This window comes from Nansenia antarctica (genome assembly GCF_963989245.1).
Source record: "Nansenia antarctica genome assembly, chromosome: 13".
Classification (NCBI taxonomy): domain Eukaryota; kingdom Metazoa; phylum Chordata; class Actinopteri; order Argentiniformes; family Microstomatidae; genus Nansenia; species Nansenia antarctica.
Genome location: NC_137683.1, coordinates 22,399,812 through 22,417,311, shown reverse-complemented (window position 1 = coordinate 22,417,311; position 17,500 = coordinate 22,399,812). Strand labels below are relative to the sequence as shown.

General features: G+C 46.3%; 1 protein-coding gene across 1 annotated transcript in view; it reads left to right on the top strand.

Moving 5' to 3' along the window:
• Positions 1-215: 215 nt before the first annotated feature.
• Positions 216-17,500, top strand: part of arhgap28 (Rho GTPase activating protein 28) — a gene marked incomplete at both ends in the record, with an annotated part of 28,569 nt that continues 11,284 nt past the window's right edge. The window contains 3 exons of the mRNA XM_080544109.1: positions 216-370; positions 16,678-16,865; positions 17,028-17,254. Of these exons, the coding sequence (XP_080400235.1) occupies positions 216-370; positions 16,678-16,865; positions 17,028-17,254 (570 nt within the window). The remainder of the gene's footprint in view (positions 371-16,677; positions 16,866-17,027; positions 17,255-17,500) is intronic.

Here is a 17,500-nt window from a genome sequence, read left to right as displayed (position 1 = left end):
ATGGCAAGAGAGTTGGATGCAAATACCGTTCCCCCTTCCCGATTGGACGTGTGGCGCGATAGCTCCGGTGCGCTCTGCCAATGGTGTCGCGTTTCACACCGGGCACTTGGAGCACCGGAGCACTTTATTTGTGTTCTGTCAAGAGTGCATGCACCGTGTGCCAATGCGAAAGTACACATCAACCTACCGGTTAGCGGTAGCCAGCTGCTTTTGGTATGATATTCTGGCGGTCAGCGATGGAAATGAAAGACTCGGGCAGCAGTGTCACTTTAACCGCTTACCACTCATACGCACCGGCGTCCCGGACACATTCGGTGGAGGAGAACAACTATGCCCCCCCACTGTCTCCAAGACACTCTCCTTTTAGCAGGTAAAAAAAGAAACACAAACATTTATTTATTTATTATTATTATTATTTATTATTTGTTTAGGTACAGTAATGATACATGTTTTGTTTGTGTGTTTAATGTTTACTCGGATAAATAAATAAAATAATAATAATAATAATAAAAGGCTGCTTGAGCGAGAGCGTGGGAATTTCGACGACTTTAAAAAGCGTCTGTCTCTGCCGAGTTACCAAGTGAACTGCTCCGGTATTTACGCTGATGATCGTAGCCAAATGCTGCTTCCGAATCACTTTGGAAAAACGTTTATGGAATTGTTCCGCTTTGTTTTTCTTAGATTGCTTTTGTTTTGAACTTATTTGATGCATAGCCTATTCATGGAGTTGTTTGAACACACACGTCGCTTGATAAACACCTCCACTCTCTACACACCTCTACTCTACGTGTTCCATTTATTGTTGGATAGTCTACAAAATGCCACGAAGTTGCCTCGTTGCAATGGTCTAAAGTTAGTTATACATTTCAGACTACTATTATTATGTTGGTGAAGGTCAGGAGATGTGGTAGTCCCTAGCTGACCTGAGATCTGCTCCTAGCAGGTACTTCAAACTAAGCTGAAGTTCCTATGTTTGTTTTCTCAACCCCGTTTAAAGAGCCTCCCCCATCACACCCACTAATTCTAGACCTTTTCTAGCTACAACAGTCTATGATTCAACATCTTTACCACGTTATTATGGGGTTTCTGACAGGGGTGTGTGGTGAAATTGTATGGTGCTTTTCCTCAGGTGAAGATGTTGTGCCTGTTCCACTCAGGCCACACTCAGTATGGAGTCAGTGGGCAGACACCCTGCAGTGAGAGGGGATATTTACCAGATGTTGTCTGCTCGCTGGACCATTGAACATAATTGCCATAATTAGGCCTATGCATATTTATAATAAATTACCGTTTTTATAGATGCACACACAAACTGAAAGAATAGCATATTGTTTTCAGGTTTCACTATGTCCCTTGTGACAGATTTAACAAGCCAATCTCTTAGGATTGTTTTAGACTGAATTAAATTGTGTGTGTGTGTGTGTGTGTGTGTGTGTGTGTGTGCGTGCACACGTGTGTGTGCGTGTGTGTGTGTGTGTGTGTGTGTGTGTGCGTGTGTGTGTGTGTGTGTGTGTGTGTGTGTGTGTGTGTGTGCGCGCGTGTGTGTGTGCGTGCACACGTGTGTGTGTGTGTTTTCAAACTGATTTTACAGTCTTTGGCAGTTGTGCTCTTCTGGCATTGATGTAGGCTAGCTCGTTGTTCATGCCTTGCAGAACTGTTCTTGCTTTCCCCAGTCTTGTAAATGTAAACCTTGGTCTACCTCCTTTGCCTCTTTTCCCCCCAACCATCTATAAATGCCACTACATCTGATGTCATCTCCCTCTGTATATGCCGATGTCTGATCATACATCATGAGTGTGTGCCTATGTGTCTGTGTCTGTGTCTGTCCTGCTGTGGTCCCTCCTGAACAGCTTGGCAACATCTGTCATCAGCCTTATGACCAGAGTCGCCCCCCCCCCCCCCCCCCCCCCCCCCCCCACCACGGGTGGGGGTTGGGGGGTGGTGGTCGGGGGGTGATGTCAGCCTGTGCACCCCAGCGCCAGGCACCGCCAGGCCAAGGGGAGGACCGTCCAGTCTACCTTTCATCTTAGAACTATTTACATACTAGCATTTACATATAGCAGAGACTATGGTCCCATAGGGCTGAAGTTAGCTGAAACAGCCTTCATTCTCTGTCATCAGACATACTTGGAACTTCTCTTCAGATTAGATCATGGAATATTAATATCATAGGTATGTGTGTGTGTGTGTGTGTGTGTGTGTGTGTGTGTGTGTGTGCGTGTGTGTGTGTCTGTGTGCGTGTGTGTGTCTGTGTGCGTGTGTGTGTGTGTGTGCGTGCGTGCGAGTCTGTGTCTGTGTCTGTGTCTGTGTCTGTGTCTGTGTCTGTGTGTGTGTGTGTGTGTGTGTGTCTGTGTGTGTGTGTGTGGGGGGGGGGGGGGTTAGTGGTAAAAAAAAGTACCACAATCAGCCATAACGTTGTGAAGGAAAAAACAAATACAAATCTTTCCGGAGTCAAACTTCCCGGATTTACTGATGAACACCTTGTGACAACTGATGTCCCACACTCCCACACTCCCCCAGCTCCAGCAGCACTGCTCCCGTTACAGCCTCTACAGGGAGGTCAGACCTGCTCTGTGTGCTTATTTATAGCAGAGCTCTCGCCCTTAATTGGATTGTTAATCAGCACACTCCATTTTGAATCATTTGACCCATAATCGCAAATTAATCTCTTAATCCGAAACCCACATAAAGTAGCTATCTGAGCGCCAGAAACCACTGTGGGCCATGTGAGTCAAACAGTCCTAATTGAAAAGAGCACATTAGTCAGAGCTCCGTGAGGACCGCCGATGAAGTGATAATGTGGAGAGGTCACACAAAAGAAACACACACCACAGATCAGATAGGACGGTGTGGCATACAAAGCCTTTGAGACTGACCCAGTGTGGTGCGCTGCTCACTGCTCACTGGGCTAGTGTGTGGTTCCCTCTCCTGGGTGGCATAATTCCCGTGAGAGTGAGAGTGAGAGTGAGAGAGTGTGTGAGTGAGAGTGAGAGTGAGAGTGTGTGTGTGAGTGTGTGAGTGTGAGTGCGAGTGTGTGCGTGTGAGTGTGTGTGCGTGCGCGCATGTGAGTGTGTGCACCCACAAGAGTGTGTGTGTGTGTGTACCCACAAGAGTGTGTGTGTGTGTGTGTGTGTGTGGTGTGGACGCTGGCACGTGGGTCAGGGCATTTGGGTCATGGGCAGGATTAGTTTCAAAGCTCCCCTCCATACAGTGGTGTCTGACACACAATGGTAACCCTGGGTGATCGGGTGTCCCCCCGGTGAATACTCCTATTGTGGCTGGTGAAGGCCGGCTTTCTGCTCTCTGTTAAACGCCGCTGTGGTAATTAGTGTTGTACCCGTCCGCAGGGTGTGCTGGTGGGAACCACACGGCTATTTTCACACAGATACAGTCAGCAGTACAGTGGTCTGTGGTCAGAGTCATCTATATGATATCAATATATGCCAGAACGGTTTTACGTTTACAACTCCTTTCAATGGCTTTCGGCAAAGTCGGTCATCGAATGCAGATGTAAAAATAAAGATTACTCTGACCAGTAATCAGTCAACAGTACAGTGGTCTGTGGTGAGAGTCTTCTATATTAGAATCATGTTTTCACATCTGTATTTGATGATCGACTGAAGAGCCATTGAAAGAGACGTAAATGTAAAACCGTTCTGGCATATATTTATAATCAGTCGACAGTACGGCGGTCTGTGGTCAGAGTCATTTATATTAGAATCATTTTTACATCTGTATTCGATGACTGACTTTTGCAAGGCCATTGAAAGAGATAAATGAACATGTAAAACCCTTCTAGCATATGTATATATACAGTATATACCTACATGTTTAGTTTAGTTGCACAGATTAAAAAAAACGAAACAATGCAGCTGCTAATCACTTCCCACGTTAGCCTAGTTTGCATCTAGACACGTGAGGACCTGGTGGCAGGTGCCAGGAAGTTGCTCTGAGTCTATTTGACTATGAACCCATAGGCACACGCATACATTAAATAACTGAGGATGACACCGTTATATTTCAGCATAAAAATCTGCCTCAAAAGGTCTATTGACCCAACAATAGCTTTTAAGATCCATTATATTCCCGTGCACCATACAAAACAATCCAGTGCTCTTTTTTTCCACTTGGAGCAGCATAATGTAGGCCTAACCAAACATACCTTAGGTACTGTCTCTCTTCAACCACGCAGGGATGATTGTAATGGAGCTACACGCTTCGTCTGCGGTCTGCACAGTGAGATGACGTGGTGAGGTGTTGTGTCTTACTGTACATGTTGCGCCACGGTAGCTTTTACAGTGTAGGAAAGTGACATGTTGATTGTCAGGTTGGAGCCAGTACTTTATTAGAAATGACAGACCTGAGCACATCCCCTGTAGGCACTCATAGCATACAGCCTTGAATGACAGGTTTCAATTAAATTAACCAGACCTGGGACACACACACACCCGACACACACACACACACACACACACACACACACACACACACACACCTCAAGTATTTGAAAGTATATAACATACTTGACCCAGTTCTTGGAAAAAGGTTCACTTTTCAAAAGGCAGTGTGTGCATGGCGGTTAGACTTGAACGATTATTCCATCAAGTTAACGTTGGAGTGTTTGTGTGGTCCCTCAGGAGTGATTGTGGGACGATTTCAATTGTGCCCCAATCTTCTTAAGTTTACCATCCCCTAGAAAACAAATGGCTGTGAGCTCTGTGGAATGTCCCTGTGGAGGCGTCAACTGTGATGTCATCAGTTTAGATGCAATAAGATGAATGATGGTTGGTCGTCTCCTGAACAACAGCTCCTGATTTAAATACTGTGGGTTTTAGGATGATATAAAAAGCAGAGGCCAGGGAAAAGCTCTCTCTCTCTCACCAGTGGTCATCTCTCTATCTCTACTCTCTCTTTTAGAATGTACCGGTACATATTTTCCACTAAGTATTTGCCATGTGTATGTAAGTATACAGTATTATTAAAGCCTCATTTGATTCATTCTATTTTACCTTTATTGCACTAAATAATCACAGATTCAACAATTCTTTGCACATAGTGATAGTCATATTGGAGTCAGATTATCAATATTAGATATGCTTTGCTATCAACAAAATATGGCCAAAAGTCCCAGCCAAACATAAATGTGGAGAGGATATTAATATGAATCTGTCTACAAATATGTGAACCCCTTTGTCACTGAAGTGTTTCTCAAATGGACACATTGTTGACACAGTCATACTGAAACCAACTTCTACCCAACGGAGGCGGAGAAGAAGTCAGAAAGAAATAGTTGCTATAAAACACCCGTCATACAGGGTGTGACCCAGATGTAGTAAAACATGAGATAACATATGGTAAATATTCGCTGTGATTCAACTTTATTGTCATTGAAGTACACCGAGTACAGCCGGGCTGCAGGATGTTAAGTCCTACTGTGTATAAGGTTTTCAGATGTCTATTAGGTCTATCTTTATTTTATTTTTTATTTGTATTTTTTATTTTAGTCTACTATTCAATTCTCGCTTTATTATGTCGTTGTTGTTTGTGGTCTGAGTTGCTGTAACGCCTGAAGTATCTATCTATCTATCATCTGTCTATCTATCTGTCTATCTATCTAAGTACTGAGACGACAGAATGTATCATGGCATCTTACCAGATAGTGCAACATGACGATGACCTCATGTGTTGAAAACGATGAAAGGAGAGACTTCCTGCCTCCACGTTCAAACAATGTTACTGTGCCACATTCTTCTCCGATGAGGCATTCCACTTGAGGAACCTGCACCCTCGTATAGACCTTCATGTCTCCCTGAATACCTACGGTGTACGACACGTACATGCTGGACAAGCTTGAGACATGAATCAGCTCCTGTCAGACACAATCTGACTGAAATGTGTCCTGCGCTGGTCGTCACGCTCCTACCTGCATGCATACCTGTCTACATGCCTGCCTGTGTACACCTGTATACCTTGCCGGACGAGGTTCAGATGGGAATCGGCTGTTGGAGGTAGAAGACCGGAGTATCATTTACAGCTGTGTTCTACAGTATCTATCTGACGGACACCGTTCATTTATCATCATCATCATCATCATCCTCATCATTATCATCATCCTCATCATCATTATCATCTTCTACGTTCTCTGAGGAGTATCATTTACAGCTGTATCTACAGTGTCTGTCTGACGGACACAGTTAATTCATCATCATCATCATTATCATCATTATTATCATCATCATCTTCTACGTTCTCTGAGGAGTATAATTTGCAGCTGTATGTACAGTATCTGTCTGACAGACACAGTTAATTCATCATCATCCTCATCTTCATCCTCTCTGACATTCTCTGAGGATCTTTTGAGAGGGGCTCCTACAGTATCATGCACAGGTAAACACTCTCCCATACCTACTACAGTGCAGTATAACAGCAGTCCAGGGTGGAGGAAGAGGGCTTGAGCCTGTCGTAAAGCATCCAGGGTAGATTACTTATCAGTCAGGACCTTGTCTAGTTGCTTTCGGTGTCAATTTATGGCTTACGTTATCTGTGAGTAAAAGCAACATGTTTTTGTATCGCCGCGTTCAGTATCTCTGTTTTGATGTCGGTGAACAGACCTGGATACATCCCCTGTAGCCACTCATAACATACAGCCTTGAATGACAGGTTTTAATGTAGCGACCACAATCACTTTATCTATGAGGAAAAACAACATTTTCTTTCATTGCCACGTTCAGTATCTGTGTTTTGATGTCGGCGAAGGTCTTTGATTCAGGGATGGGTTATTAACTGCACGGGCTGTTATGATGACAGCATTGTCGTCTCTATTGTTGTAAGGATTGAGGTGTCTCTATTGTTGTAAGGATTGAGGTGTAACAGATCTGTGTGTGTGTGTGTGTGTGTGTGCGCGTGTGTGTGTGTGTGAGTGCGTGCGTGTGTGTGTGCGTGCATGTGTGCGTGCGTGTGTGTGTGCGTGTGTGTGTGTGTGTGTGTCAGTTGTCCCTAGTTACACTGCTTCTCTCCCCCAGATCTGCTTTGCATATCACGGTAGGAGGGAGTAGGGGGATGTGGGGATTTGAATGGGAAATGATCACTATAGAGTTGACAGCAGGAACACATGCATGCATGGATGAACTCAGAAGAGTGTCTTCCTCTAAGCCTAAGTGTGTGTGTGTGTGTGTGTAGCCTGCTACTGCACGCTGCCTTCATTCATTCATTTATTAACTTGATGTTCCTCTCCTGTAAGAGATGGGGCCGTACAGCCAGGCAAGCCTGACCATGTGACAATGGAAAAGCCAACAGCTTAAAGCCTGTGGAAGTTGATGTTCGTCTGTGGAAGTTGATGTTCCTCTGTGGAAGTTGATGTTCGTCTGTGGAAGTTGATGTTCGTCTGTGGAAGTTGATGTTCGTCTGTGGAAGTTGATGTTCCTCTGTGGAAGTGAGAAAACACACATTCCTCTCGAGGCTTATTTCATGCTCACATTTATTCCAGTGACTCAGAAACTCTATCTAACCCTGTCTTCCGCCGTAGACTGAAGACCCATCTCTTCAGGCTACACTTTATTTATTTAATTATTTATTGCAAAACAGTACACATGAAAAACTCACATTATTACACCAAACTAAATAAGTGTCTGTCCTGATTTTTATTTTATTTTTCCTTATCTTACCCCCCCCCATGGCGATAACATCCCTTCCACCCACCCTCTTCAGGCTACACCTTAACTGTCCCTCCTGAAACCTCTCCGTCCCCCCTCTACCCCCTTGTACAGTTTCTCTACTGTAAATAATAATATTTTTTTTAAAAACGTAATTCTTCCTTCTGGTGTTTTGACTGCCACTGGCCCGAGCATGGATTACTTCTTCTTGTGATGACTGATGGATAGATGATTCACTTACTTAGACAAATGTATTTGTTGCTTTGTCGCTTTGGATAAAGGCGTCTGCTAAATGGCAATTATTTTAATTTGTTTTTAATATAATTGTAGAATCCGGAATGATACACTTGGTGATTGTGGTTGAAATACTATACCTGAATCACTGTATTAAAATGACCTCCTTTATCTTACCTTGATAGAAAACAAATGTACTGGCAACGTGGACTCACTACAATAGAACAGGAGAATGTTCACCCTGACATGAGGAAGCACCAGAGTTATACAAACAGTAGCTTTATCACTTCTCTAAGCTTTATACTGTCAGAGACAAAAGGGGAATTCCACATTTTATCTAACAATTCATTGTCTTGTTGGATATGTTATGGTTCCATTTCAGTGGTTTTCCCAAGAAATTCCACCCCTTTCTGATGTTTTAAAATGTTTTATTATTATGCTTTTCCAACTGGGCATTCGTTAACAATCCTACTGTAAATCTGTCACGCAGATAGATCTGTTGTCTTTGGCTGGTTGTCTGAAAGATTGGATTTGAACCCAAGACTGTACTAGCCTGCTGAGCTAAAGCCCCCTCTATTACCATACCCCCTCCTTTACAGTAGCACGTGGTCATTTAGTAGTGACACATCCCAGGCTATCTGCTATCTCTGCAGTCAAAACAGGATGTAGCTGCTACCGTCCAGTTCCCCCTCTGAAACACTATCAAGACCAGAGACGGTTCTCACAGCCACCTCCAACCCCACACGGACAATAACATCAAACACATCACAGCTTTCTGTTTCACTTACCCTCCTTCAGCCTGTGATGTTCCAGCCACGTCTCTTATCTCACTAACGGTCTTTGAAAGCACAGAAAAAGCTACTTAGATGTACTTAGATGAAGGCTGGTGTGACGAGGAGCCATTTTAACAAGATCAGTGGACATTTTGAAAAGTTGCCGGTGATTTCTACAGAGAAGCTATCTCAACAATGGAGATAGTATTTGGAGAGTGGACTTTGAACATGTTCACGCCACTCACGTGACCATAGCTTGGAGGAGACATGGCTCCATGACGTCCATAGAGAAGACGTGAGTCACACTATGCCTCTGTTAGTCAGACTAACTGACGACCACACTCCCTGATGTCCTGACCTGCATGTGACTGGGTGAATACATGATCCATTCTCCACTCAGACCCAGAGAGTGGTCAAACCCTCCACATGAATCATTGTTGTGTACAGTCACCTCCAACGCTTCCCACACACACCACTCAAGAAAACACACACACGCACACACACGCTCACACGCACACACACACACACACCACTTACAGTAAGAAACACACACGCACACAAAAAAATAAGAAATACATAGACACATAGCCCACAGACACAGAGAGAGTCAATAAAGCGTATTAATCTTTGACAGGCAGCCATTTGCCTTGTCGTATTGATCTGTTGTGAGAGGACATCCTGTTGTTAATGCTCTGCTAATAACCTAACCAGTTTGTTTTTGAGAAGAGCTCAAAGTGCTGACACAGCCCATGTTAGTGGTCCTAAGGCCTTCGTAATGACCACAGGCAGATGCCAGGGGCGACACAGGGCCACAACAACACATGCAGACTAAATATAGAGCTCTTTGAGACTCTGTGTTTGAGGGTTGGTCGGGGTTGGGGGGAGAAAGACTGTGAGGACCCTTCACTAACAAGGACCTCTTGTCGGCTGGCGGGGGGGGGGGGGGGTCTGGTCAGTGATTCACCCCCGCAACTGATTTGGATGATCCCTGAATGTCCCTTTACATGTCACGAGAGAGGCTTACAGAAAACCTCCATGTTCTGTGAGAATGTGTCACTGGATACTACTAGTGACACTTACTCCTGTTGTATTGCTCTACTGGAGTAACTGTAACCAGGAGACAGATGTAGATATATTTGTGTGACAGCAGCTGGTGAAACTGGGAACTCGCCAACCGACAGACCGTTCAGACTTTTACACTGAAAAATGTAAATACATTTCAGCCTTGTTGAAAGTCAACGAGGACCGCTGTGTCGGTCCGTTGTTTGGTCGGGGTCAGGCTGCATTACGAAGCGGCTCAATCTGAGCAGCACCTTAGCGTGTGTTTAGTAGAGCCAGATGTTCTCCTGCCTCCCGACAGAGTCGTTAAGGTAAAGGAGGCTTTCGACATCCACTCTGGTTGGATCAACACTGTACGCTGGGCTGGTATTATTTCCAACGGCGCGCAAAAAGTTAGAGAAAACATCTGAGTCGACATTTTAACGCATGAGCTGCGGTCAGCAATTTGGCACACGCACTCTCTCTCTCACACACACACACACACACAACACACACACTTTTGATTTAATCGCTACTAAAAGTGGGCATGCCCCAATTTAATCAATAGGGGAGAGCTGGAAAATGTTTTAGTAAATTAGCTGAGGGGAGGGAAGACAGGAGGGGAGGGAGATGGCGTAGTATGCACATTCTGATGGCACGCTTCTGATGCGTTTCAACAGTGGAGCTCGGACCAGGGGAGGGGAGTGCTGCTGGGGGTTTGTGTTGATCTGACATGTTGAAAGTTGCAGTGAGCAGAAACACATGCGGAGGGTTTATGCTTCTGAGCTATTGTTGTTGGACCACGGCCTCGGCTCCGCAGCGGCGCCCGTGTTGACATTCCTGGAGGAATTAGGTCATGATTGGAGACCCTCGGCTTTCTCCTACTCGGATTACCCACCTCATGCCCACTCTATTAATTTTCTCTCCCCCCCCCCCCCCCTCTCTCTCTCTCTCTCTCTCTCTCTCTCTCTCTCTCTCTCTCTCTCTCTCTCTCTCCCCTCTCTCCCTCTCTCTCTCTCCCCTCTCTCCCTCTCTCCCTCTCTCTCTCTATCTCTCTCCCCTCTCTCCCTCTCTCCCCTCTCTCCCTCTCTCTCTCTCTCCCCTCTCTCCCTCTCTCTCTCTCTCTCTCCCTCTCTCTCTCTCTCTCTCTCTCTCTCTCCCTCTCTCTCTCTCTCTCTCTCTCTCTCTCTCTCTCTCTCTCTCTCCCCCCCCCTCTCTCTCCCTACATCAGTCCTAGTCAAAGCCCACATGGTTCTAGTTTAGACTCGATCGCCAGTGACCTATATATGATGTTGGGGTGGGGGTGGGGGGGGTATGCTCCAATCCTATTTCCTTACCTCCCAAATTTCACTTAAAGTTAGGTCATCAAGGAAGAACTACATTTTTACTTTAGTCCCCCCCCTCCCCTCCCTCACTTTATCACATAACTGCTCCAGTGCATGTCCACTACATTAACCAAACATGACTGTATTTATCCAAAACATCTGTAGTTAGGTATGTGAAATGACGAAACGGCTCGATCTGAGTAGAGCTCTCCCGCCTCAACAGTTGGGATTGGTTGTCGCTCCTCGCTGAGGAGGCCGAGGGGGATGTCTGAATCACCAGTGCGTTGGCCTGTGTGGTCTGAGTGGTGTGGCTTTGGGTTTGGTGTTTCGTTATTTTCTAAAGTGTTTAAGTGTTCTCCGGATTTATTCGCTGTGAAGTCTAAAATGACTCACACACACACTGCATAAGCCAATCACTGTAAATACAGAGATAAATGTCTTAACAGATCAGAGTAATACATGAGAGGGCCATTTGTATTGAGCCCTGTGTGGTTTTTTGTTTTACTGTTTTTCTAAATGTGCCGTAACTACTAGACCCTGTTTCCATCTCGTCTGTGTGCTGAGTGTGTCAGACAAAGGGAGAGAGAGGGAGGGGGGGTGAGAGAGAGGGAGAGAGAGGGAGAGAGAGGGGGGAGAGGGAGAGAGAGGGGGGTGGAAGAGAGGGAGAGAGAGGGGGGTGTGAGAGAGAGGGAGAGAGAGGGAGAGAGAGGGAGAGGGAGAGAGAGGGTAGTTAATGACCTTTAAAGAGGGAGTTTAGGCTTTGCTGAGATAAAAGCTCAGAGGAGGAACGGTCAGCAGTCAGATGTGTTGAAAAGGAACAGGACAGAGGGAAGATAGAAAGGAGGGCTGAGAGGGGGGATGGTCTGAAAGAGAGAGAGAGAGAGAGAGAGAGAGAGAGAGAGAGAGGGAAGGAAGACAACTGGACACTGGAAACTTGTGTGCCTCCCGTGAAGTGGGGTGGATGGAGAGAGAGAGAGGGAGGGAGAGAGAGAGAGAGAGAGCAAGGGAGGGTGGGAGGGGAGATGAGCTATAATGTTTCATAGAGATTCTCAGTCCACAGAGGATATCCTGAGATTGGGCAGTTACTTTCCCTCTCTCTCTCTCTCTCTCTCTCTCTCTCCCTCTCTCTCTCCCTCTCTCTCTCCCTCTCTCTCTCTCCCTCTCTCTCTCCCTCTCTCTCTCTGTCGTGCTTCAAACGTGTGTGTTTATTCTTTGGGCACCTCTCTCTGTGGTCAGTAAGGCTCACGCGCTCTCTCCTCTTCAGTTGGATGAAGGACTGAAAGGTAATCTGCTTTTTCCTGTGTGTAATATTATCCTCTCCGTGTTCTCTGGGATATTGATTCTGTTTAAGTGGAAGGCATTAACAGCTGAGCTGCATGTGTCTGAAGTCTAATGAGTGTGTGGATAGCTGATTTAATGCAGTTTTACTGTGATATTTTCCTATTAGATATTCTCTTGGATGTAGTAAGTGTAGGCTAATTACATTTCTGTATTACATATCTGTATTTTCCTTTTTATTTGAATGCTGTGGGATGGGATTAGATGGTAGTGGATATTGTACAGCAATCCTCATAGCTATTTTATACATATTATAATAATATTATTATTAATAATAATAATAATAATAATAATAATAATTGATATAAATTCAATGTCCATGCCTGCCTGCAGAATGGAGATTGTGCTTATCGAAAGGCATGTAGATAAGCTCTTACGTGTCAGTGAAACTCTGTTAGTGTTACAACACAGTGTGTTAATGGATCATGGTTTTATGACGCCTTATCTGTGTGGATGTTTCTGTAGTGAGAGGTGAGTCAGAGGAAGCTGTCAGGGAAAGAATCGAAATGACAAGTGTAAGAATGTTGTCATCTCTCTCTCTGCATGGCCAGCAACTGAGTAAGGAATCTGTCTGTCTCCAACCAGAATCAGAATCCAGTTTATTGTTACATCCCAGTATACATTAAGTATAAGAGAGTACAATGCTTAGGCTTTGCTTCCTCTACCTTGCAGCGGCAAGAGAAACAAGGCGATATTTCTAAAGAAAAACAGTAAGGCAATATAATAATAGGAATATAGTAACAGGAATAATAATTAAAAAATTTGTAGAAATGAAATAATTTACAGGTATATACAGTGGTAGACCACTTACTCATGGTTAGGCGACTCAGGGTCTACAGTTTCTCTTTACAGTGGGAAGTTTCCTGAGGGGGAGACAATGGGAGATGTGTGGCATGCATAATCTTCTCTGAGACCTGTGCGGTCCTTCACCTTTTTAAAAGGTTTTAGATACGAGAGATGAACTTGGATCAACAACAGTACGAGTCTACTGACCTCACTCAGAAGTTGTTCTGTGCGAAGTTGAAATATAAAAAAAAAAACTCAAGCATGAAGAAATTGTTCAAGTGTGATCTTGCATGGTACCAATTTGGCACCAATTTCCAAATCTCTGTTAGATCATTCTAACCCTATCCACCCTAAAGCGCACACGTCCTGTAGATGACCTGACTTGGCTGCTGCGTATCAGGCTGGAAGCGTGGAGTCGCTGTGAGAAGTAGCCTTGTTGTTCAGAGGTAGTGGAGGGTGAAGTTATGTTGTAATGTTTTGATGCCTTCCACTGATGGGTGTGAATACCTCTGGGTCAAGAGGCATACAGTAGATAAACACACACACACACACACACACACACACACACACACACACACACACAGGCCTTTGTCTGATGCCAATCAGAGTTTCCTTAAATTTTATAGCTGTGACTCGCAAAGCCGATGTTTATCAAGCACTGATTTTGCAATGAGGAATTATGAACAATCATCAACACTCAGTCGTGCGTGCGTGTGTGCGTGCGTGCGTGCGTGTCAGTCAGTGAACATACGGTATGTACTGGGTACTGAGTGATGTACAACTATTAGGCAGCTGTTGCCTGTTTTAGGGGATTGGGTCCTTTTCTTGTAATTTCTCCCTCGGGTAAATAAGGATAAGAACACAATGCTTCCTGTTTGGTGGTGATTGGCTGTGTCTGAATGCTCATACTGCCACCTATTTAGTAGTTAGTTGTCACTATGCAAGATTAGAAAATGCATTTTTGCATACTTGCAAAATGTACCGAAATTGAGTATGTGTAACGTGCCAGAATGTCATAACTAGATTTGCCTTTCCATGTAGTATGGATGCACTGCACACTATTCAGGCAATACTTTACGATTTTCGTTCCACAATTTGATGGAGCCAGTGGAGAGGGCCGGGCAGTAGCGAAATGTCACCAACCAACAACATGGTTGAGCTACAGGTGACAAGCTCTCTGTACTACTCTCATAGTATGGTGAGGATGTGGTGTATGACTGTTAGTGGTCATTAGGCAGTCTGAGGGTGTCTGGCCACAGTAGCCCTCTTGGCAGAGGTAGGGAGGTCAGAGAAGCTCTCACTTTCTGTCTCTGCTGATAAGCGGTCACTCACATACGTACGTGTGTGTGTGTGTGTGTGTGTGTGTGTGTGTGTGTGTGTGTGTGTGTGGTGCCTGCACGTGTTTTCATCAGGTTTAAGTGTGTGCACTGTGCAGGGAGTGGTTCCAAACCGGCTCTTCAACAGCCACGGCATATTTTTCATCTCTCGTAACTGTGTCAACAGTTCCAATGAAGGAGGTATTGATAAGTCCCAATGAAAGATGTATTGTTCATTTTCAAGGAACAATGTTTTGTTAGGGAACCTGTGAGAGCGGATTCAAATAATTCTCTTCGTGGCGTTAGATTACAGTTTCAGATGACTTACAGTATTAGTATTACGCCAATGACTGGACTGAAGAGCCCTTGTGATGGAGTGTCTCTGTTGAAAGTGCTTTCAGAGCAGCTCCTTCAGTAAGTGTTGTAGTTGCCTTTGCCAGGATGTGTTCTACACAGCCAGTGTGATGGCACCTCTCCTATAATGGACAGGTGTTCCCAGAGATCTGGGATGAGAAGGTGGAGCACCCCCCAGGGGAACCAGAATGCATTAGGACCGAGTTCCGCTCTCAACACTCCACCTGGACCCCTAGAATTCTCTGCTCTAATCAATAGCATACCCTAAGTGAGGCCAGGGCACACACACACACACACCGCACACACACACACACACACATACACACACACACACACACACACCACACACACACACTGCTCTTATCAATATTTTATTACAAAGCAAGCTGGGGTGCTTTTCCCCGAGGTTGAGTTTCCCTGAGATTGGACCCACTTGAATACGTTTCTGTGAAGGTCTCCATAGTGACTAGACAGTAGGAAAGCCTACAAGGGAACCAGGGAAGACCCCCTTTACACCCCCCCCCCCCCACCCCGCCTCCTATGTCTCTTCTGTGCCTGTGTAGTGTGAGATAAGGTTGTGTGTGTGTGTGTGTGTGGTTCCGGTGGGTGGTGGGTTTCTCCATTACTCGGCCCCATCATGGGTCAAGGGTCAAACAGGCCACTAGAAGCCCCCACCGATTCCCAACGTACCCCCCCCCCCACCACCACCACCACCACCACCACCCCTCGCAACCACACATCCATCGGACATGAAAGGTCCTGTGATGTCATCAGAGGTCTGTAATTAGACAGCTGTAATGGGAAACAGGCGTCGACAGAGAGCCGATGTGTGGGAAAACATGAGTCTCCTAGAGAGGCTGTTTATGTTGCGCACGTACACGTACACACACACACACACACACACACACGCACACGCACACACACACACACACGCACACGCACACAGAGGCACATAGACACATAGACAAATGTATTTGTTGTAAGTCACTTTGGATAAAGACATCTGCTAAATGCCCCAAAAACGTAAAGGCACATACACACACACACGCACACACATGCACACACACGTGCACACACATTCATGCTATTGGGCTGACCGTGTCATGTGCTCGGTAGAGCTAGCAGAGCAGTTGTTACCACATGTTAAAAAGGCTCCAACAGGACAGTGAGGATCATTGCTTCCAGAATGATGTTTATGACCGCTGTAAACTGTGATTTGATTGCTGCTGGAGGAATCTAAGAATAGAGCCAGTCTTCATCAACAAGAATGACTCAATCCCGAGGACTTCTCAGCTGTGAACTGGGAACGGTCACCTCTGATTCATGGCCATTGCCTTGTTAGGCGTTATGGCTCATTTCACAATAAAACATCTTTTTTTATCAGTATCCTGATCCTCTCTCGGGCCAAGGAGATTTGAGTGAGGTTCATGCAGAGTTGCTAAGCACCCTGGGAAAAATAAATCTCCGTAATATTTAGCAGATTTTAGGTGACGTACCCAAACAGTCTGGATGAATCACCCCCCCAACCTCCCCAACCTCCCCCAACCGGCCTCTTCACTATCTGAACGTCTCCCCTAATAGTTAGTTTCAACGTTATCATCATTGACAAGAGTACTAATTACTAAGACTACGAAACCAGATGCAACCAGATGCAAAGGGTGGCATGAGACGTGATTATTGGCATTTCACAATACACTCATACACATGCATTTCGTTTTCTAGTACTGCATTTCGGGGTAGTAGCTAACTGAGCCTACTCATACCTACCAACCTCAATATCTGACAATCCTCTCTCCCTCCCTCCCTCCCTCCCTCCCTCCCTCCCTCCCTCCCTCCCTCCCTCTCTCCCTCTCTCCCCCAGGAAGGTGCAGTACCAAGGGATAGGAGGCAGGATGAGTTCCAGGGGCCCCATGTCGCCCCCTCCCAGCTCCCCGCCGCCGTGCTCCGAGGCGCAGGACCCCATGGAGGACTACTGGACCGAGGTCAAGAACATGGAGGAGGAGGGCCGGGGGGGGCACGAGGACCTGCTGGAGAGAGGCAGCATGGATGGTACGACACACACACACACACACACACACGTGTGCACGCACACAGTCACACACACACACACACACACACACACACCGACACACAAACATACGCACACACGCACACATGCGCAGACAAACACGCACTGTTGACTGACCAACTTCCTCTGCTTCCTGTCTTCAGAGGCGGAGCTGGAGGAGGCGTGGCTCCAGGAGGCGGGCCTGTCGACGCTGGTGTCGGGGGTGTCGCCGGGGGAGGGGCCGGGGGCCGAGGCGCTCCTCACCACGCTGACGCGCTCCCAGGCCGCCATGGTGAAGAAGCGCCTGGACAACTACACCCAGACCATGAGGAAGAGGAACAAGCAGCCCACACGACACGTCAGAGACGTCTTCTCCACGCCAGACACATCGGTGAGGGAGGCAGGGGGGGAGGCAGGGGGGGAGACAGGGAGGGAGGCAGGGGGGGGAGACAGGGAGGGAGACAGGGAGGGAGACAGGGGGGGAGGAGGGGGGGAGACAAGGAGGGAGACAGGGAGGGAGGCAGGGGGGGAGACAGGGAGGGAGACAGGGAGGGAGGCAGGGGGGGAGACAGGGAGGGAGACAGGGGGGGAGACAGACAGGAAGGGAGACAGGGAGGGAGACAGGCAGGGAGGGAGG